The 24,437-nt window shown below is 40.4% G+C and overlaps 1 protein-coding gene across 2 annotated transcripts in view; it reads right to left on the bottom strand.

Annotated features, from left to right (window-relative positions):
* Window positions 1-15,213: 15,213 nt before the first annotated feature.
* Window positions 15,214-24,437, bottom strand: part of LOC110827831 (uncharacterized) — a 350,935-nt gene continuing 341,711 nt past the window's right edge. For both annotated transcript variants that reach the window (XM_087341458.1, XM_087341463.1), the window contains exon 9: window positions 15,214-21,788. In XM_087341458.1, coding sequence (XP_087197584.1) covers window positions 21,422-21,788 — 367 coding nt within the window. In that variant the 3' untranslated portion in view covers window positions 15,214-21,421. The remainder of the gene's footprint in view (window positions 21,789-24,437) is intronic.

The raw sequence follows: 24,437 nt of genomic DNA, 5'->3' as shown, positions 1-24,437 counted from the left end.
AGCGGGAAAATGGAAGATGCAGACCAACTTCTGTCTTTCAGTATGAAGAGTTAGGGACAGTTCATGTAAAATGTGTGAGGACATTAAATGAGAACGCATTAAACTTGACGTCTCACTTTAAGTGAAGAACGTGGACTGAACTTATCGGCCAAAAGTGTGACGAACTGATGAGAATATTTGGACCATAGTGAAATGAAGTACAAAGAGGATGGAGGAAACTGTAGAATGAGAAACTACACAAAAATTGCTCTTTTGGACCTTGTCCATCGTCTGAATAATTAAATTGTAACTATGTAGTTTATAATTTATGTGACGGACAACCTCAAGAACAATTTTGCATATTTAAAATCAGCATTGACAGAAACGTTTAAACATTGAAAATGTGATTGGATTAAGGAACAGCGAGTTGGGCTAAACATGTAGCAGATACATGACAATAAATATATAAAATTATAAAAAAGCACGTGGAAAACTTTGATGTCAATACGAGAATAATGTTAGTAAGTTTTAGAATAATACTAAACCTTATTATTCGTATATATATCAGAGCGATCGTCAAGTGTTCAAGAGACTGCCACTGAATTGGTTAGTCGGAGAAGGTGCCTTCAGGTTACATCATGACAGAAACAAGACGAAGTGAGGATCGCTGGATGCGGAGTTAGTGTTCTCCGTCACCCTAAATCAATTAGCGTTTGCCAGTAGTTTGCTGCAGGTTCGACAGCAACCTTAGATACAGCTCGGAGTATAATTTCATTTAATATCATGTCTATAATCCATATACTTTAGAAAGGGCTTAAGTGGGATGCGGGTAAGCCGGTAAGCTAATCTTAACTGGTACAAGTTCATGTTAATGAATCCCATTTGCCAGTGAATTTGACACTGATGCATGTTCACAGTAATTGCCAAAATGGAACTTAAATCTTACAAGACACTTGACGGCATCCTCGAAGAAATGCACTTACCTAAACGTACCGCGGTAAAGCTATTTGATTTTGTTATTTTGTAACGCTGTGTCGACTAATAACATGATGTAGTATTGAATGACGACGAAAACTAACTCGCCGACACGAAATAATGCGGATAGCTCTTGACGTAACTAAATACTTTGTACACCACTCTGTAGATGATTGGCTCACGAGGGCACGTGACAGTACATGCGCAGAAGCGTCCAAAAATTTTCCTTCATTCTTTCTAACTGTTACTTTAGTAATCCTAAATCAGAAGATGTGTGGGGTGAAGATACTACATCCTGCTGTCTTACCGGCTTCCTGGTCGGCATTTCAGATACAGCGAAGACTCGAAGACACTGAGGGGTAACTGAAATGCGACCAGAAGCGCCTTTATACGCTAAATCCCATGTCCTACACCAACCTCGTTTCTTCAGGTCCGGTGATAATTCTTCTCGAATTCTGAGCGTCCAGACAAATCATTGATTCATTATTTTGCCTGTTATATTGGTTCATGACGCTTAATGACATAATTAGACAGTTTTGAATGCTTAAGACTTGTAGGAAGATAATGGGTCTTATAAGTGTTGACGGTGTGGGGGGGGGGGGGGAAACTGGCGCCCCACCACTTTTATTTACAAATTTCGTCGCTGTGTGCGCTGTGTGCATCTTTGTATAGAATGCAGAAATTAAGAATATAAGAAATTAAACAACGTTTCTGTAGTATTGAATGGGTGTGGAACTCGATCTTTCATACAAGACGAAGGAGGGATTTTGAACAGTGTACTGAGAAGAATATAAGGACCCAAGAGATATGAAATAACAGTGGTCTGGATAAAAATGCATAAAGAGAAATTTCATAGTTTTCAGGATTATTGAACAAAAGCGAGTGAGATGGGCGGGGCATGTAGCATGAGTTTGGGAGTTTACGTTTCTTACACAATTTGGATGAAATACCTGAGTGGAAGGGGAAATTTCGAACATCTAGGAGTAGATGGCAGGATAATATTAAAATGTAATTTAAAGAAACGTGAATGACTGACTTTAAAAATTTAATAAACATATCCTATGTGCCTAGAATTAATAACAGATGCAATGTATGAAAAATTCTGCTCGCCTGACTGAAATTTTGGCTTGTCATACTTTCCTCTAACTCACGCCGCTGACTTAACGGGTAAACTCTTCAACGTACCAAATGCTTTAGTAATAATAACTGTACGTATTTCGCCACAGAACGTGCTTATGGGCTCAGTATGATTCTCGGAATAAGCAGCATTGACCAAGTGGATCTTACAACGAAAACGTGTGTCTTCTTTACTGTAGGAACTGGATATTTAAATACAATAAAGATAATATTCGGCTTCGAAGAATTAAACTAAATCTACGAAGCAGAGTCCTTAATAAATGATATTCGCTCAACTGTTCAAGTAATTTCCCTGTTTATTCTGGAAACCCGGAAGTTTATTATTGTGTTCAAAATAAAACCTCAAATCCTACACAGTCTCCAAGTCCCTCCACAGCTCACAGAAATATTTGTGTAAAGTGGAAGGTACAGATGAATTTCTGTGTTCTGGTAAAACAGGATATACCCTGTTTTAATCGATAACCTCTTTGCTTCGGTAAATATGGTTTTGTGCACAATCACGTTAACATAAGGCAATTAAATATAAATTTGAAATGCAGGTAACGAAATCCTTTGTACAACATTATGCTACTCCTGTATGTCCAGTGACCACTAATACCCGTGAGATTAATAAATTCGCATTTCAGACAAAAAACCCGTGGGTTTATTATTGATTATAGTGATAGTATGGGTAGACGGGACCCTTTCTCCCAGGGGCAAAGCGCGTTCGAGGCTGACCACTCACTTCCATCGAGTGCCGAGATGAACAGCGAGAAGGAGCTATAACCTCTCTCCCCCAAGCGTCGCCATGGCGTGCAGCGGAACGGCTTTATTTTGTATAATAAATTTCGGGCTGCTAATATTTTGGTGTTAAAACTGATCTACCAGGAACAAGTCGACAGTGAATGGATTGGATTTACCTGGCTCAAGATAAGGCCCAATGGCGTCGTGTTGTGAACACGTTTAAGGTTGGAAGTATTTTACTGGATGGGGCACTAATATCTCCTGAAAGATTCTGTCTGAAGAAATTATTTTATCCTTACTCTCTTTATGCTGGGTTTAAGGTCACGTGACCTTGTAGGTACATGGCAACGTTTTCGGGGAACGTACTGTCTCCATCTTCAAGCCTGAAGCACTCATGCCTGTTCCGACTTCACATAACCGTTCTGTATTTTCCAAAGAATGCCTCGGTCTGACTGTCCTTTCAGAGGTTATACTGACAAGTTCTCTGGTCTGCCTTTAACCATTCTGATGTGTGACATTTCTGCTGGTTAAGTTGTATTTGTCCCTTGCCTTGTTTTTAATGATTCACTTTCTAAGTCAAGCTGGTATTTGTACCACTTTATAACTTTTAATTTTCTTGTCTCACGCAGTCGAGTGGTTTAATTCGTAGGAGTCGTAAATTTCGCCAGATGAGTTGTGTTACTCCTCAAGTCAATAGGCGGTAAACAGAGTGTGAAAAGTGACATGAAGGATAAAAACCCAAGTAATTTAGCGTAAACATTGGGTATGAATTAATAAATGGAGCTTGGTTGTATTATGAATAGAACAGCGAAACAACATGAAATGAGCGTTATTAACGGCCGTGAAAAATGGCGGATCCTAGGCCTGTAACCGTAATACATCATCGAGGTCTGCATTTCCTACGAATCGCGTGTTCTATGAATCTCCCCCCTTCCGTTTGTTTTCGTCCCCGGAATTAGCTAGCAAGTTGAATAATTACCTTCGTTATGTCCCTAGAATTGACACGCGCACAGAAACTTCCTTCCTGCTGGATGTCATGTGTTAGCAAAAATGACTGCCGATTTGCATGGCTCATGGGCCATGATCGCAGCGGGGTCAAACATTCGACAAGAGATTTCTGTAATCCAGCGAACGGGATTCTGCGGCCAGTGGACCAGTTTACATTTTTCTGCATGTCTACCAATTTCTAATCGCTTTCAATTCTACGGACGGAATAGGTTAGGTTACTGAATGTAATAATTTTGTTTTGCCACTTAAATTAAAACAAGTTCTCTTGCATCGTAGTTAAAATTGACTCCACTTTACGACTTTTCGACAGAGAGGTTTATAAACCACCATGAAAATATAAAGAAAAGAAGGCATTTGTTTTGTGAATTAAAAAGTCAATTATGGTTCTGTAAGTGTCAAGAAATTATGCGAAGAACGTCTTTTACTTTGCTCTTTAAACACAGAGGGAACAATAGGGGTTTATTTTAACTTAGTGTAGCACTTCATGTGAAACTAGAAAGAATTATTAGTGACCATATTCCTCTATCTTACACTTACCGAACATTTAAACAAATATGCATTTTTGATGTTCATTGCAACAAGTTTTACTCATCTGTTTATATTCACTGATCATTTTTCTCTGTGAAACCTAAGAGAAACTTCCCATAGTCGGTATTTGTATCGAAGAGAGTTTAGTCAGGGTTTCCGGTCAACATACAGGACCTTCGGTTTCTATATAGCACGGAATTTCTTTAGAACTTTACAACTATTAGCTTCTTAAGTACACGTCTGCTCCGTGAAGTTTTTAATCAGTTGACCTGCGTAAAGTAGACTGAATTCAAGGGGCTGATCGGCTCTTGTGAATTCGGTGATGAACCTCCGAGTCCCATAAAAGAATGGAATTGTCTTTATCAACCGAGCGACTGATAGTTTCTTCAGAAAATATTTCTTCCATGCGGTTTGAGGCGTATGGCTGCTGGCATGGGCTTGTGTGATGGTTGTCATAAACATTTAGGGTTCCTTAGAATGGTTCCTTGGCCGGATCGTCTCCCATAAAGCAGACCGCCCTGTTCTGCTGCTTTTGGTGCTCTTGTAATTACATTTATGAACTACACGTAACTCCCTTTATCCACTTGTCGAATTATGAGGCTCAGATACAAGCGCGCCTATTGATCCGATGATACTGGACATAAATAATTTCTATCGGCTGCTGCGAGGACGTGTTCAGGCTCCCACCTACAGGCCGACAGTGTTTAACGACGCACAATAGCTTTTTCTCTCAAATAGAATATCGACTACAGTTTCAGAAACGGAACACAAGTGACCTGCCGGTACTTGAGCGAGAATGTTTCATGCGTGAATGCATCGAAGCCGGTCCTGAGCAGAGCAAGCAGTTTCAAAACGAGAGTCGTAAGACCGAGTACTTGTATAATAATTAAATCTGACATATAAAGGAGACATCACCTCCAAAATACAGGGCGTCCAGTTATTAACGGATAATTTAAAGGTATTGCAATTATTTGTTTAAACATACGAGAAACTTATATATTAATGTTATTGTCCACGTGTAAAAATAATTAATGTTGTGTGGCTGTTTCTAGGTAAAGCAGTTTTTCGTATTTGTTATAAATAAATAATTACACTTACTTGAAATCGTCCACTAATTTATGGACGCCCTGTATTAAACCATGAATATCAGACACATTTCATATTTTATTTTTTATTTAGTTTTCTGTCTGACGACGGGTCCATATGAACAGGATCCTTCCATCCTTTTCTCGGACTGGGACCTTTTCATATACGTTCTTGGCAGATGATCCAGAAGTGGTTTGCCATTGCCTTCTTCTGTGTGTGAATGGAGTAATTGTTGGGATGCCACGGAGAAACCGGGGAAGCCCCCCAGAGGAAAACTCCGTGTTTCCTAGACCACGGACTTGCCCAACACAAGTTATACATTCGGGCACCGCCGGGAATCGAACCCGAGACCCCACGATTACAAGGCCAGCGTTCTAACCGCTAGACCACCGTGGCTTGGTAATTAAATATTTAATTAATAATTTAATATTATTCTACGAAGCACAGGCCTACGTGTGAAGGTAGTAGTCGCTTAGATAGTCAACAAATTCGCCATCTGATATGAAACCCAAAGACTCGCTATCGTGTTAATAAGAATTCACTACTGGGCCTTATCATGATCCAAACGAAAAAAGTCCGCACCCTCAACTTTAATATTTTGCTCAAATATATAGCTCAGGCTTCAAAGTAATTTCTTTTCGAAGAAGATTTGAAACGAAATTTTCATATGCATAAACTCTTGATTTGTTGCCTAATAATGTTAGCTGTAGGCACTATACAAATGATGTAGTTTTATCCATTGTCCTGTTATTTCCTGTGTCTTAGGTCCGAATGATATCCTCAGCGACCTGTTCTCAGACATTCTGTCCGCGTTCATCCTCGATGCAGTTTCAGCGAGACACTCGGCAGGGTCGCTTCAGACTTCGTAAGCTGTTAAGCTTCGGTCACAGACCGTTTGCAACTGAGCGTGCGATGTACGTAGCTGGACACTCAGGTAAACAACTTTCTGTAGTTAGAACATGAAAACCCTTTTTCTTAATGGAATACGTAAATAGGGAGTTTCAGAAACAGATCACATATGGAACAAATTATATACATCGCCATGATGGTGGAAGCAGTAAGTATCTCTGAAACGTCGGTAAATTTTTAACAGACAACACGGCGTAGCTACCCAGAAGACAGCCATTTTCAGTCTACGTTTCTCTTAATGGTTGCAATTGTCCAATTACCAAAAATTGTATACTTTCCTGTAACTAACTCTGATGGAATACAATCTTTCTCGAGAAGCTTAGAGTTGCTCATCTGATGCAGTAAATTCCCACCTCTGTGGAAGACGAAAGTTAATCACCTAGTTCACTATTTCCTATCCTAAGTCTCACTAAGCTTATTTTAATGCAATCTCAGTCTCCTGTATATTTTCTTCAGGCGCTCTAACCAATAATATACATTTCTTCCTCATGTAGTAAATGCATGCTACATGTCCCGCCTATCTCACTCTTTATTTGATCACTCTGTTAATATATGATAAAGATTACAAAATGCTGTTGATTGTTCTACTCTTAATTAATAATCCCTTAAGGAGTCTGCTTTCAAGAAACCTTAACTTAAGACCAAGTTTCGTAATCGTATAAAGGAACAGATTATAATTAGACCCATTTTTTTGAATACTTTATGCTTTCTATATTGTAGTCGTCCGAACCCTCAGCCGATAAGGTTTTCTTTACTTTATATTAGTTTAATGTATCTCATTCATAAGTTAGTTGATCTATTGGCAACATGTTATTGAAAACATGCCCCTGTAGCACGTCTGTTGGTGAAGACAAAAGAAGCTACATTAAGGGAAGGCCTCTTTTGTATAGCATTTCGCTTAAGAGCTAAGCTATTGTTAAATCTTAAGGTAGGGCAATGTCTAATGGCACTACCTGTAATAACGGGGTTGACCGAAGGCCTTTGAGACCCCTTTGTTACAAAATTTAGGCGTGGGTCCCAAAATTAGGGGATCCAATCAAAAGCAAGGATGTGCTGCAGGTACCCCTGGTTTTGGAGAGCCGAGGGTTTTTAGTCGTGTGTGCAGATGCTTCTAGGCTCTTCCCTTTTTGGACATCAAGTAAGTCGGTGGCAAACTGCTCAGCCACAATTCGGCCGTTATATTGGAAATTGTACCAAGTTCGATAACTAACAAAATTTATAACAAATTTGATAAAATATATTGGAACTGCATACATCGGCAGAGGCGAGGTGAAGAAGTGTACTTGTGTGATTTAGTAAGTAATATAGACAGTGTGAACACTTGTGTACAATTTAATTTCAATTTATAACAATAAATCTGGGTTTGTTGAAAACCTACAATTGTGTCATAAGTCCGAGCGTCCGCTGCGTCATTATGAGTCCGGCCGTTACACTAACCTGAGTGTACAGACGGCGTGTTCTATCGGCTGGAGCTACCCTGAGCAACCATCTCTCGTGGACACAAGAGGTCCACTGGCGCCCAACAAATAACCAAGAACAAATTAAAAGGAAGATCGGTTACAATATCAGACCAGAAGACAATGTTCTGAACTGCCTTCATAACGAAATGGAATTTTCTTCCTTCAGATGTAATCAGATTTCAATCTCTTTACCCTGTAAGTTGTCATTTATTCGGCCTAATTATTGGGTTTATATTTAATAGGCCCACATAATTTGTGATTATTTGTTTATTAATTACTGGCTGTACGTACCTCCGATAAGATGGGAAGATGATTAAGAGTTTTAGAAGTCATCGGTCCTGCACTATATCACGGCTCTATCCGGCGTTTCGTAGAGTGAAGCTGAAAAAGACCTTAAATTTCACAATCATGTTAAAAGAGACCAGGCCGGTATTCGAACCATGTTGCTCCTAAATACGATTACAGGGCGCTGTTACTACACCAACATCTTTATAAAGCTGGAAATAATGTTTTTTTCGTCTCATTACGTTTCTCCGAAAATTAACCTGGACTCAATATTTCCCTCAGTAAGTCTTCGTGGTAAACTCACTGCGGAGGTAGAGAAGGAGAACGAAGTCAAAAGAGAGACAATATCAACGCAAAATTAAGATTATTAAAAGGATCAACCGAAAATTGAGTTATCAAAGGCACGAAGCACAAAATTTAGAGCCATATTAACGTACTGCGTTAACCATTTAAAAAATAACGAAGTTAAATCTGAATAATATATAAACACTCAGTCCCTAATTGAAAGTAAACGTAGTAGTTTGCTGAAATAAACGCTGTTTATTCTGATAATAAGCCCCGACACAAAGGAGGCAAGAGTGGTTCAAGGTGATTCCACACCAAGGAATTTAACTATTCTCAGGATCTTCAAAATATGCAACGGGATGAACTCAAATTAACGAGATGTATTGGGAAGGCGAAACAGGTAAATTGCCTAATTCGCGGCGTGAAGAAGATTCTGATAATAATTTTGAATCCATCTATGCACTCAGTGGATAAAATGCAAAAGTTAATGAATGCGGAAATAGGTGGTATACATGTATTCTAAATTAATGTTATGCTTTATAATTTTAAGTATTGTACATTAATACAGAAACGCGGAATTAAGTTCTTCTTCTGCTTAAAAGTGATGGTAAACGACACCATAGACTGCAACTCCTCCGCATTAAGTCAGATGACTTAGTCATAATGAACACAAAGGCTCAATAAATACGGTTTCTATTCTGAATTATCTGATATGAATGGAACTCGTTTTGAACTACGGTACTGATACTATCGGGTTCCGAGTTCGATTCCCGGTGGTGCCCGGATTTATAACTTGTGTTGGGCAACGCCGTGGTCCAGGTATCACTGAGTTTTCCTCCTTGGCTTCCCCGGTTTCTCCGTGGCAACCCAAAAATTACTCCATTTTCATCATCATTTGATACTAAACACAGAAGAAGGCAACAGCAAACCACTTCTGGATCATTTGCCGAGGAAACACATGAACAGGTCCCTATCAGAGGGATCTTGTTCATAATGTCACCAGGGGTCGGCTCCAACCCGATGGTAAAAAAACTGATACTATAGATGGGCCAATTCAGGGTTTGGCAGCTGTTTTGGTAGGGTGCTGCTAGAATTCCGAAAAGTTGGCCACAAACCCCTTAGAAAAGTGAGAATAAAGGGACATACAGACTTGAGGTTCTCACAGCGGTGAGTATGAAGATTTTCGTCTTCTGGGTTGTTGCGCTGTGTAGTCTGGTCGATGTTGACCAACGTTTCAGAGGTCATACTTCCTCCGTCATCGCCCTGATGACGGTGGCAGTATGACCTCTGAAACGTTGGTTAACATCGACCAGACTACACAGCGCAACAACCCAGAAGACAGAAATCTTCATACTCATCGCCGTGATGACGGAGGTAGTATGACCTCTGAAACGTTGGTTAACATTGACCAGACTACACAGCGCAACAACCCAGAAGACAGAAATCTTCATACTCATCGCCCTGATGACGGAGGCAGTATGACCTCTGAAACTTTGGTTAACATCGACCAGACTACACAGCGCAACAACCCAGAAGACAAAAATTTTCATACTCTGATGATGGAGGCAGTATGACCTCTTGAAACGTTGGTTAACATCGACCAGACTACACAGCGCAACAACCCAGAAGACAGAAATTTTCATACTCTGATGATGGAGGCAGTATGACCTCTTGAAACGTTGGTTAACATCGACCAGACTACACAGCGCAACAACCCAGAAGACGGAAATCTTCGGACATACAGAAATTGTGAAAATGCTGCAAGGTTTGGAAGGCACAAGCCAAAATGGAGAATTATATAAACGGGCAATCTTCTGGACCTTAGTCCACAGAATTGTGAAGGAATAACAGAAAAGTATTAGGAAACGTATGCTTATTAAAACATTACTTATTATGAAGCGGCACACTGAAAGATGACAGTGGAACATGACAATCGTAAAGTGAAGTATAATTATTGTAAAGGTATGTACTAAATTTATGAAAAGAGTTGCATCTAATTACAGACGAGTAGTTCATACAATAAAAGATGAATACGTGAAAATTACTGTGAACACTGACACCGGCGCCAAAATTGGTAAGATTTTTTTAAATGTGAACCGATCGACATTCGGGCTGAGAAAACAGAAAACAGAAAATCCCGAATGTTAGGGAAATGAAAAAAAAAACGATGTAGAATCGAGGCTCAACAGATAATTCTTCAATGCCTGAATGTTTTGAACACAGTAATGACACTTTAATTTTTCACTTTTTCACAGCAGTCGAAAAAATATCTTGACCAGCTGCACACGTATCATTTTCAGAAGGACTCTACACAATCTACAAAGTTATTCAGAATTCTGTGTACAAGAATAACTTATGTGGACTGGCTCAACTTATGTAACAGACGAACACGAAGTTTAGGCAACGGAAGAGGACGGCGTGGTCCTAACTGGACCGCCGGTTCCACACCTAACCGTAAATTATCCCCCGGTGAGTAAGTTTGGCCGCTGCCAACGCTACACGAACTTGGTTAATTCGCTTCTACATTGGGGCAGACGAACAATTACTTGGTTATGGCTGAAGCAGAACTTGCACCTAATGGACAGTTATTGACATCATCACTTTACAGTTTATAGTCCTATGAATTAGTGTACGTACACCGTGGGAGTTATACAAGTTCATCAGAATGAGAAGGGCCAAGGGACAGTTTCAGGACGCATCAGTTCACACCAACAATTAGAAACTTGCTTTTCCTGAGGGTGTCTTTAGACTGTCCATTAATAATGGAAGCATTTGTGACAGCAGGAGAGAATGAATGTCTTAGGCGACTGGTTCGTACTCCTGCTTCATGTCCCTAATCGTAACCCGGGTAGTGTCCATCCTGACTGACGTCTTACGTCCTTCTCTTCTAAGCAAACGACGGGGTACCAAATTTGAATAGGCCACGACTAATCCATTCCATGTATTTTACAGTTAATTATTAACCATCTTATAATTCTACTCTGTATCGTGTGAGCTACAGAAAGCGTCTTAAATAACCGATAAATAAACAAAAGAAATGATCGAGTATATCAACCAAAAAGCTAACTAAGCGCAAGACATCGTCCCTTCTTAGGTAAGACCATTCCTGCGTACGAAACGCATTGCTGCAAATTGTAAACAGAGCCTTGTAACTAAAAAGGAGGGTTGCTTATGCTAACGGAGGTTTTGTAGTCGCGGGAGCCCCGACTATTCAAACTAGGTTCTGTTGCTGCTGAAGGGAGGTTATCCCGTCACGTAATTATAATTTGTCCTTTGAGAAACTGATTTTGGTTGGGTGGTTCTCTGGAATTTGAACCCAGAAGGGGCGATCTCGCTGTGGCTGAAGGCTTCCATGATTGGGGATAGCGGGCCGTGCCCCTTTTAAATTATACCCTGGAATTTGTCTTACAACTGAGTGAAAGCACGGAAAACGTCAGTCACGGTAGTCAAATGGTCAGGCCTCTCGTTGTGCCGACTTGGCCGTCTTTTCAGGGACGTTGATAGCAATCCTCCAGGTCCTGAGCCAGAGCTCCAGTCTGCCGAGGTAGACCTCCAGATAACCGACGAGAGGCGATGGACTACAGGTCGTGGCTACGAGAGCCGTGTCGTTCGCGTACTGCGCTAACTCGACGTGGCGGGACGGTGTGGGTATGTCGTTGACATACAGACTGAAGAGCACAGGGGAGACGAGTCCGCCCTGCACAACTCCGGCCCGCATGGCACGACGTGTGGACGTGGCCAATTGGAAGGACGTTTGGAATGAGATGGTTTTCACCAGGTACGACTGGAAGTTGAGGACGGTCAGTTTGTATAGGAGGCCTTCGACCCAGACTGTGTCAAAGGCTTTGGCCACGTCCAGGAAAACCGCGCCGGTTAGCCGCCTCTCGTCAGAGTTTCTGTTGACCCTTTCGACGAGGCGAGCCAGCTGCATCGTCATGCTGTGTCTGGGTCGAAACCCAAACTGCTCGTCGCGCAGCAGCCCGCATTCGCTCACCTCGTGTAGGACCTTGGTAGTAGGATCTTCTCGCAGAGCTTGCCGACCGTGTCAAGAAGACTGATGGATCTGTAGGAAGAAGGTAGTGTGGGGTCCTTCCGCGGTTTCAGTATGGACACCACGCGAGCGTGTTTCCATGCTGAGGGGAAGTGCTGCCTGCGGAGGACCGCGTTGAACACTTTCGTGAAAAAGGTTATCGCGCGTCGTGGGAGATGTCTCAGGACCCTGTTAGGTATGCCGTTGAGGCCCGGAGCCTTGCCAAACTTGAGTCCCTTGATGGCCTGAAGAACCTCCGAGGGACTGGTTAATTTCGGTTCACTTGCGGGGGCATACGCATATGTTCGCATCGCCTCCTCGCCGTTTACTACGGGATTCCCAGGAAGTCTGCTTTCGAGGCAAGCCTGGAATGCACCCCAGTCCATTCGCGTGAAGTCGAAGCGGCCAAGTAGGTTCACGTGGTGTCGATGAGGACGGGCAGATGATCTGAGCTGAGTGCGGAACAGAGAGTCAGATACACCGGTTGGTCGAAGTCCTTGACGACTGCAATGTCAAGGACGTCAGGGGTTTCGTTGTGTGTAAGGAGCCGTGGTAGAGGTTTCAGGCCCGTAGATCAAACAAGAGTTTCTGTTAGCGTAATCCCTGATGAGCGAACCCCTCGCTGAAATCAGCCTAGGATTCCAGTCCGCGTGCTTCGCGTTGAGGCCACCTTCAGACTGGGAAATAATATAAACAAGACAGTAGCGTTTTCTAAAACTGAGGTGGGATTCTGACAATTTTATTAAAACTTTTTTGTTTTCTTTCTTTAGTTCCGTATCTTTTTCTTTTGGGTTCTAGTCTTGTTAATTCCATTCTTAACTCCTGAACGGAAACATTTGATATTAACAAACGAACAAGATTAATATCAAATAATGCATAAAGATATTACTGATAAAATCAATATACAATCCGTTGCTCAATCATCACTATCCGCTGAAGTCCAGAAAAGTAATGCTGTCCCAATTTTTAAACCAATGCAAAATTTCCAAATACGAAGAATATTTTGTGAATAATAATTGAAACAAAATGGACGTGAAGTGTCCAAGTATGTGATTGAGAGATCAGTTCATACACTTTCATAGTCAGGAAGTACGTGGCCCACATTTTAAACACCTTTTGTTTACAAATCTTTCAAATGTAAATGTGGTTTTCTATAGATGTCTGTTATATTTTCCATGCATTCCGTTAATGAAACATGAACATATACTTCGTATTCATTCTCTGATATTACTTCTACACTATTTCCCTAGGGGTCTAATAGTTTCTGTGTTTTTCGTTATGGTATATATGTCCTAGGCGAACAACTTACATCTCACGAGAAACTGAAACTTTGCCAAACGGATGCAGTAGGCTCCATATCTAATTTTAAAGTTATCTGAACCCCAGCTATATCCTAATTTTGCGTTGTAATGCCGAAAAGTATAACTCAAGACTTGTAATCGGTCGGTTTTTGCCTCCAACGGAACATCATCTCTAATTGCTAAATATTTCCACTCAGTAATAAATAACGTCTGAAATTACAGCGTACGCGTGCATGGGGATTTTGATGTCACCGCAAAACCAACAGACAGTGGAATGCTAATGCATGCTCTCCATGTCTCTTATTATTAAATTCATTTCCGTGTGACCACGGTACACAATTATTCTTTCAGGAGTCATCCAGCTGAACTTTAACTATCCGTTGCAAACAAATGACGATGAAGTTTGTAACCCTTGAAGGCTACAGTTGCAGACAGACGATGGGAACTATGTGTCCTTTTGTTGTGACGATGATGTCCCAAGTGCTTATGACGATCGTTGATATTACATTTTTAGGAACCGGATTACGAGGAAATGAAAGGCATGCGTTTCGATTAATTGGTCTCGTTCATCTTCGTTCTTGTTAGACATTTTTCACACACTCAGTTAATTGTCCATTTCTTAAAACAATATTTTTCGGTCCAGTGTTGCCATCATCACGCACAATTCCCAGCGTTTATTTAATTAAAATCATGGTGTTATTTTATCCTCTCGATGTCAAGAAATAATGATAGAATTGTATGTTAAAATATTTTAAATTAGTCAAAAAGGTTATAGGTTATAAACGTCAAAAATGTTAAAACCTTTTAAATGTGAGTCCCGGTTGTGTTTTAGTCTGTAAGTGGAAAGTTCTAAATTACTAGATATGATATGTCTACGATATGCCATAGCGGAATAAACTTTTACCTGAGTTGTGTACATTCTGGTAGTCCTTATAGATAATATCGCGTCAGTCTTCATATTTCAAATGTGTTTCAAACTCTGAAGACTTTCTTAGTTGATGCAACAGGCTTCCAGTTTAGAGTGAAAACATATCAGCTCATTACTTATACGTTATTTATTAATGTCACACTATAGTGTTGACTAGAAGTTATAAAGAATAGTTGTTAATCCGTGGGCCTCCAACCAAATCCGATTCCTCGTGAATACATCCACATTGCATCTTTTATCCAAATTGCAGCCATTTTGAGATTTCAGATAGTTGTCGACGAAGAGATATTGAAAGGTTCAAACCTTCTGTAGATTACAGAACCAAGCATTGATTTGGGTAGAAATGAGAACTGGTTGGCAACAGTAAGCAGTAAGAAGAGTCCGGTTGTATGCAGTGGCTGACAGCGAAGCATGATAAATAGTTGTTTGATGTAATTGATTGAATGACTCATTGAAGTACTACTGCGTCACTTGGCTGAACAAATCTTCGTACACCACTCCGGCATAGAATTTATTTATATCTTTTGAATTATTGAATTTCGGTTTGAGGCTAATATAATAAAATTATAAGCAATGAAATACAAGTACACCGATTTTTATTTGTGTACAAAATAGTTTTATTGAGGGGAAAATGCATAACACAGTCTTTTTTTTACACTTAACTCACCTTAGGAAACGGTTGATTACCTGTAGGGAACAAACAAATTTATTTCAACTGTGGTAGACATCTCAGAAATACATTTTTTAAACACAAAATTAAATTACTAATGTGGTTGATAAAATTGAGCAAGTTTTAGCTTCACCGTTTAACATAAATAAATTCTGGTAATTTTAGAGACAAGAGTTTTCTTTAACTGAAACAGTAAATGCAAGGAAAGGAGAGGAAATTTTGGAAAGAGGAATAATTTTCTGCAAACTGAGTTCGTACTCGCTCAGTCTCATCCCTCGCCTGCTCAATAATATTTGTTCTGCACCGAACGTAGGGCGTTGAGATCTTGATGCTGAGTCTCAAAACAAAGAAATAATTTACTGGTCGCTTTCTGCAAAGTGATCGAATAGCGCTCGAGGTTAGAGAATAAATTATTCCTGATAACTGACAATGATAATGTTACAAACTAATATACTTAATTTATTTGTAGTTATATGTCACTGTGTGTGTGTTACTTTGTAATCACACACACACACATACACACATGTATATTGTTTGTGCTCAATAGATGCATATACACAATTATTACATACTTAAATATTTTGTATGTATGTATAATTTAACAATTTAAAAATAAGATTGGAAAGTTGTAGGTACACAAAAGTTCGGAAGGCCTTCACGCCACAACCGACGTGTATGACAACAAGTAATAAGTATCATGATTATTATAATTATTTAACTGTCACAATTATCATCATTAGGCAAACAAACATTTAACATTCATCATCAAGTGAACATCCTCCATTATGACGTTATCATAAGGAATATTACATTTGATTAGAGTTATATCTAATACTTCACGTGGCCAATGATAGATGGCAGCACAAAAGTTCCTTTTTCGGCTGATAGGTGGAAGCACGAGTGATGACGTAATTTGCCGTCGCGGTGCATCATGGGCAATAATATAATGGTGGAGGATCATTCTCGAATTTTAACAGTTTGAGCATCCATACAGAGTATATTATTAATTGCAATGATACTGTTTTCGAGTGGCCTCCTTATGGCATAATATCCGTAACAGTTTTAATAAATTAGTTCTCAGCTGCTGTATTTTAATTTATCATATGCTGAATGCACAGCTCGTATGCGACAAGAACTGTCGGCTAAGAGACAGTACGTCCACATAGGGCATTCTAAGCTTGCGCTAAAGAAAAGACCAGCTGAAATGGAAAAATAAAAAATGTTGCTAGTATCTGCTTTCAGATGCAAAACATGGGCAACGGTTGATAGGTTCAAATTGAACTGAATTGTTTAATGAATAAAAAAATCAGTTTTCTGTGTGGAAGAAAATTGAATTCTCAAAAGAACAGGCGACAGGTGGGGGTTGGGGGTTGAAGTGTGTGACAGTTTGACTGAAGCAGTCAGATTGGGACGTCAGGGGGGAAATGAGGTAGAGGTACAGTTTGAGCCACGTAATAAAACCAGATAAGCGAAGCCAGAAAGCAACGCCACACTTGGCGAAAACTGTGATAAATCACATCAGATTATTTTCGTATGACCTCAGTCTCTAGCTGGCCAGGTTCAAAGCCCGAACGCGCAGCACATACAGGTAATTATGATGTTGATGGTTCATGATTGCTGATACCATATCACGCAGACAAATAAAGTAAAATAAGTAAAGTAAAGAAAGCAAAATAATATAACTATAGAGAAAGCAAGAGGACATTTTGGGGCCCCTAATACGTCCCCACACATAATTTATATTTAATTGACTATTCCTATAGCTGGATGTATATAAGTCGAGTGAGGTCATGAGATTGTGAACCAAAGTAGGATATGTTCGTTTATTTATCAATGTTGAAATTCTTATGTACTTTGGTAGATGCGCCGGTAGTAACTAAAATATTTTAGTTTAAATGGTGCCCTAAGTTCCATTTCTATGTCCACGACTGGGTTCCTTTATTTTTTATTATAAACTTAATTTTAATTTTCTGTAATATTAAACTAATATTTTTCATTGTACACTTGAGTATTGAGTTATTTTAAATAAAAAGTAATATATTTTTAATGACGAAAACCTGTAAAAACAAAAGAGGGAGGTTGTGCGGATGACAGCGAACAGTCACCGTTAACAGCCATTCGTGTAAGAGCACTGTCCGCTGAAATATTCTCTCGTTTCAATAATTCATATTCTGTTGTCTAGTGAATAATGTTCACGTGACCTATGTGACGTAAACACTCGGTACCTATTTCTAAAAATTTAAATATTCTTGTCAGTTTGTCATTGGCAGCAATGAAGTGAAATGTGATCGGTGATTGGCTATTACTCGACGCTTACTAAGAAGCCTGACTTTTATGGCAGTTGTCGTGGGATATCAGGATATCATCTGGGCTTGGCAGAGACTGAACGAGAGATGCTGGATCTAAACTCATTAAGGATACAAATGTTTTAAGTGTAGTCCTCTACCCGAAATAGTGAAGGACACATGCGAATAATTGCGAGGAGCATTAATTTTATCCAATTTTCTGACCAAGCACAAATGATGAGAATTGGTAAGAGACCTACCTAAAGTTACAGTCGCAAAGTCACACTACCGATTCGTATTCTGGAGACCGCGATTTCAAATCTCGGATCGCAGGCCGGATATCTTGAATGAGGTTTTCTGTAATTTCTTCAGTCACACCAGCAAATTCCCTGATAATGTTTTAAATTGGGTCATTCCTGCTTGTTTCCAAACACTTTAAAATTCGTTATTCTCAAATTCTAATGACATTCGACGTTTCGTACGTACCCTCAAGTTTTTGTTATACAGTCCCGCGTAACATTTGCACATTCCTACTTAAAAGTTAGCAGTCTATTTCGTGCTACAGCTGGTATTCGATCCGACGACGTTTACACGTAACGCCGTCTCACGGATTTAAATTTTCCTGGCGTGATTTCACACCTTCGTGTTTGTACGTGACTGTACAACGATTTTACAAACGCTTTGCACAATCAGTCAAGCAGTTGGCTCTTAGTCGGTTAATGCATAACATATACTGCGGTAGCACTATATTTTAATAGCGAGCGCTCAAAAGAAGACCAGCACAAAATACTTTAAAATGTTATACCCGAATACATATCAAAATAAGAAGGCATTGAAAATTCACTCTGTATAATATAATAAACTTAAAATGCCGTTAGAGAAATCAAGAATAAATATATAAATAAACAAAATGATGGATACATATCTCACACCGTACCCAAAGCTCTACGTTCGGTTGCCTGAAATTGCATTTGTCTCTACAGAGAAAAGTGGGGAAGGTACAGTATGGCACAAAACACTCTACATCTAGTGAACGTACGTTTGTTACTTGGGGGCCATGATTTCGAAGTAACAAAATCCAGTCAAATGCAAATGTAGACAGCAGCCAAACGCTGCTCGGGTTGGATACAGACGCACTGCGTGTCACTTCAAAACTTTTCTTACACTATTTTTATTATTGTTATTAATATTATTATTTCTCAACATATCATTCAGATAACCACTAATATAACACTCGATCAACTGCCGTTTCAGTTCTTTTTAAAAACATCACCATTCACTTCGTCCCTTACTTTTATAAAGTCACATAAATTACACAGTTATTTTACATCATATAAATACTGCAGAACGATACGAAGAAACACATTTCTTGAGCAACAACCATATTGCTTCCTGTCAGAACACACTCACAGTTCAAGAAGTGTAAAAAACTTAACTACACGCTGGTCAAAAACGTATGTCACAAAGTAAACAGCCCTACTAAAATAATAAAACATTACAATGACGTCAGGCCCTGCTGTAGAGGTCGCGCGAGAATTGTTGGTTTGTAGCTCTAGCTGTGTTTAGTTCGGTGCGTCACCGCAGCTGAGGCTGTGCGACCTCCACTACTACTAAACTCCCCTCTCCCGGCTTACACATCGCGCATTTAGGTGTCACGACTACTCGCGCGAGCTATACACAGAGAAATCATCACATTGTCACTCGAATTCCGGTGATATGTTCTTGTATGGAAGAGGCAGTGACGATTATCACCGTCATTCAGCGCCGAAACTATCTGTTCCAGGTCTGGGCGCCCTCTTTCATCCTCGCAACTGCGTAAACACATTTAACCAATAATTTTTAAACCAATACGTTTAAACGTCTCTAACAAGCAAGTAAGCTTGCATGTAATTACCAGCAACGAAAGATATCATTTTCAGCCCCATTTATTTTAAAAAAAAACCGATTAAAATATTGAAACTGTTTATTAATTATGATTTTTTTATAAATAAATATATCAGTTGACTGACGTTCTATTGTTTACCACAGCGGACCAGAACAGTGATCTTTATGAACTAAATGCTTGCCAAAGAATAAAACAGCATTGGGGGGGGTGTGGATAGCTTTGGCACTATAAAATTTGTTGTTGGCGTGTAGTAATTAGACAAAAGACGGCCTGAAACTGAGGGATAATGGAATAGCAACGTAAGGCAGGATTTTTTATGTACGATATATTATTTAGCGAAGGTATCATTTTCTGCTTTCTGATACTGGTGGTCATGAAGCTTAAAATTCTTCACGGAATATATAAATCTACATAAATACTAATAAAATAACATTTTCCAAGTAGTATATTCGAATAATTCTGCTTAAGGTGCAAAAGTCATTAATCCTAAGTGCACACAACAGGAGAAGACGCCTCTGTAAGTCACTGCATTATTTAGTAATTATTTCCCTTGTGACATGACCTGCTTGTGTGACGTCAGTCAACACACAACCCGTCCGTCTTGAAGTGTCGTCTGTTTTTTTTTTTGTTATCGAGGTATTTCCATTACATCAAGAACGGTTGGTAACACTGAAAGAGACACGTTTCCTGTCTGTTATTGACGCCATATTTAGAGGCAACAGTACAGAATTGACATCTATCAAATTGAAATATTAATATTACATAAAATATCAGTAAACGTCTCCTTATTTTATTCGTCTGTTAGTCTTGTGTTGATGTAATTCAAAACACATTGAAGTGTTCACAATTGATAGCATGTCTTCCTTTACGCATTCACACTGTCCATATTTATTTCTCAGGTGTCAGTTCATCTGATGATAAAAAGTAACAGAGTTTTCCAGGAAATTCGACCTTATGAACTGTCAGTGGAGTTAACACGACCGAGCAAACTATGCATCACTTTTGCGTAAGGCATTGTCTCTTGAGTAAAACACACGTTTTGATATTGGGGGTCCTTTAACGATTGGTTGTTACTAATCGCGGCAGGTATGACAAAAATTAAGCAAAATTCCACTTCTTCGTCTAATATTTAATTACTAGCGTAGCATGAACGGTAAGAATTTACTGGAATGAAGCTATTTTTGTGCAGAATTATTTTCATAAAATAAATTAAACATGAAAACATCTCCACTGCTGATTACGCCAAACGCACTAACACAGAACCGATGGGGTGACCCCAGCGTTGAGACTCCCTCCTAAATCAGACTCCGCCAGACCCCATCACAAGCGCCAACATAGCCTAGTTTGTATTTCCTGCAAACGGAGTCGCCACCGTCAGAACTTAATTCCACTGTTTCTGCATTGCGAACGGCAAACTCGTGCAGTGACGGACACTGGCTACTATATAGAAGCCGACGGGAAATCAGAAGTATTTTTGTCGATTGTCAGCAGATCCTGAAGCAGAGAGGGATTGGCGGTTGGGAATCCCTGGCAACGAATCTAACTTATAGTCAGAAACATCCGGAAACACGTTTTATAAACATGTCTGCAATCAAAATAATAAAGTTTCGTGACAACCAATCATCCGAAGCCCGAAAGAGACTCCTTAATCAATGGTTCAGAGCATGATCAAAGTACACTGACAAATTTCAACTTCATAAAAGCGAATGGATTACTAATATTATTACAAACCTTTATAAAATCATAGAATGATATTAAGAAATCTTTCGTCTTTAAAATTCCTTCATAAAGGCATACAAATTTGAGTAACAGATGCGCGGGGGGGGGGGGGTATCAAAGCTCACGAAGCCCCAACACATTCCTGGGATGACATGTGCAGTCAACAGCTTCCACAAGAATTGGCTGTATAACAAGTCAGACTGTAGTCTCCATAGCAACCACGCTTTGTCAACACAGGGAGTCCTTCCCGTCTAGGAACATGTCGTCAGCTGAGGTGGGGTACCGCTTAGCTACGCTACCAACTGTCTCGCCATTGTTGTGCACATGGTTCACGTGCAGATGGTTGGTACTGTTGGTACCACTGGATTTCTTTTTCTTCCGTTCGTTGTGCCGATGTTGGCCGTACTTGACGCAGGCGGACACCGCAATTAGCAGGGCGAGGACACCCAAAGCCCCCGCACCGATGAAGACATACAGCAAAGGAACGCCAAACTGATAGGCGCAATTAGCTTCTTCCTCGTCGAAACCTGAGGGACAATGTAGGAATCCGTCACACCAGAGAGCAGCACTGATGCAGGCGTTCAGCTCCGGACACCTGCCACGGAAAGGAAGAAGCTAATGAATTAAGGATTACAGTCATTAACGAAAGAGATAACTACACAGTTTAACAATCGTTTGATAAATATGTCTTCCGGGTTGTTGCACCGTATAGTCTGGTAGATTTCCACAAACGTTTCAGAGGTCATACTGCCCCGTCATCAGGGTGACTCATCGTTGGTGAGAATCTACCAGACTAGATGACGCAAGAACCCATAATACAGCAATATTCAGACTCACCGCTGTGGAAACCTCAAATCGACAATCTTTTAACTAACTGTCTGAAAAAGTGGTCAACGAACAAAATAACATATCGAAATAATTTCTGGTTCCTACTGCGTTGACGATCTTGGTCGTCTGGGTTGTAACACCGTGCACTAGCAGAAATATATGCATACTAAAGTTTCGGAAAGTCATACTGTTTACATTCTGAAACGTTAGTATTGGGAGGGAAACCTGAGGGGAAGAGACCGCAGGGGAGACCTAGACGTAGATGGGAGGATAATGTCAGGCGGGAACTATAGGATATAGGAGTTGAAGACGACTGGATTTTGTTGGCCCAGGACAGGATCCGATGGAGGGCTTTGGTTAATTCGGTGATGAACCTTCGGGTACGGTAAGCCGTCTAGTTAGTTAGTATCTGTCATAAACTACATACGGCGTTACAAATAAAAAATACCAACATCTGAATAAGAAACAGATTAACAAAAAATGAACCAGAAATAATATTTAAATTGATTTTTAGGGGTTTCATAGTTGGCATCACACTCGAATACACTTCAGTAGGCACATAACACAGATAAATGAGTGAATAGGTTAGCGAATGAGCCTGTTTATTAAGTGAGTAAGTGGGACAATTTCCAAGTATTTTTTGATTTTTCGAAAATTTGGAAAAAATTTGATCATTTTTCAAAGCTCCTGAAGAGATGTCTGCCAGTCTCGGTGAATACCTCACCCTGTCTGCCGGACTCGGCCGTCTACCTCACTCGATTGATGAATTCCTCGGTGTTTGCATCAAGCGGCCTCTGCAAGTCTCGGTCACTGACCGTGTCTCTGCCGGACTCGATCGCTGACTCACGCGTTCTCTGCCGGTCCCTGTCTCTGCCTTACGTGGTGTCTGCAGCAATCGTGGTGTTCAGAGACCGTGTCATACAGAGACCGGTTAGTGCAGAGATCGTATCAGGCACAGACCGCGCTCGTCAGAGACACAGTACTTAGGCCTTGTTCACATTACGCAGTTTGCGCCGCGCGGTTCAATGATAGTGTTCAGACAGGGCGGTTGGCGACGCGGCAGCCAGATTCACCATGGACGTGGTGGAGGCTGCATGTCTCGTACTTTATTCATTTTACACGTGCTTCCTCGGTCGAACCGCGCGGGCAACTGAACGCCTGCATTTGAACTCGTGGTAACACGGTCGGCCGCGCGACTAGCGGGGAAACGTCAACCGCGCGGTTAGGCGCACCGCGTTTATGGCCGCGCGGTTGAATGTGAACACTTAATGAGCCATCTATGGTAAAAACAACCGCGCGGCGCAAACCGCGTAATGTGAACCGTCCGAAAGAGACCGGTTCTGCCATGCATTCAGTTGGTAGATATTTGAAAGGAATTTTGAAAAATTTGAAAATTCCAAACACGATCTCTGCTAGATCCGCACTGTGCCGCACACAGACTGAGCAAGACACGGTGTCTGCCTCACCCGGTCACTACCGAACACGGCATATCTCACTAGGTGTGCCGGACTCCGTCTCTCCTTCATTAAGATCTCCTCATCCTGCCTCTTCCAGCACCGGTCTTTGGAGGGACACCGCTGCAGACCGGATCATACATGGAGCAGATTGTGCAGAGAACGAGTCAGAAAGACAGTGGTTCCTTCATAGACAAGATACCGCTGAAGCATGTTCTGGCAGGGATCGGGTGGTGAGAATATTAAAAATATTGAAAATTCTCAAAATTTTCTAAAAATTCAAAAGTGCTGAAAATTGAACAATTTCAACTTCAAACTTTTTTCTAATAATTCGAAAATTTTGAAATTTTTTAATTTTTTCCCCGAATTTTCCATACAAAATCCCCACCACAAACGGTCTCTGCGTGACAATGTCTCTGCCACACACTGTGATTATTATCGTTCTTTTGGGATGCTTCAATGTTAAGGTTTTTATTTTCTTTAGTTTTTTTGATCCCTTTGTGTTTTTTGAATTTTTGGTGATTGATTAATTCTTTCTTGTTTTTTTTGTGTTTGGCTTTTTTTTTTTTTTTTCCACTCTCGGATCTGCCTCACCCAGTCACCGCCGAACTCGGTATGTGTCTCACTAGGTCTTCCGGACTCCGTCTCTGCCTCACCCGATCTCCTCCGGAACCGGTCTTTGCAGAGTCGTCGCTGCAGACCGGTTCATACAGAGAGCGGATCGTGCAGAGACCGAGTGAGAAAGACAGCGGTTCCGTTACAGACAATGTATGGCTGAGGGATGTTCAGGCGTGGATCGTGTGGGGAGAATAATCAAAGAAATTTTTAAATTTCTAAAAATTTTCGAATAATAAAAAAATGCTGGCAATTGTCCAAAAGTCGCCCAAAGTAAAGACATGAAAATTTTCAACCTCTAAATTTTGTTTCAAATATATCAGAAAGTATTGGTGTAGTGCGCTTTT

Source organism: Zootermopsis nevadensis, unplaced genomic scaffold (genome assembly GCF_977971745.1).
Source record: "Zootermopsis nevadensis isolate Lab colony 2312 unplaced genomic scaffold, Znev_1.0 Znev_ptg000003l, whole genome shotgun sequence".
NCBI classification, from domain to species: domain Eukaryota; kingdom Metazoa; phylum Arthropoda; class Insecta; order Blattodea; family Termopsidae; genus Zootermopsis; species Zootermopsis nevadensis.
Note: the sequence above shows the minus strand (reverse complement) of the source record. Positions and strands in the feature narration are given on the sequence as shown.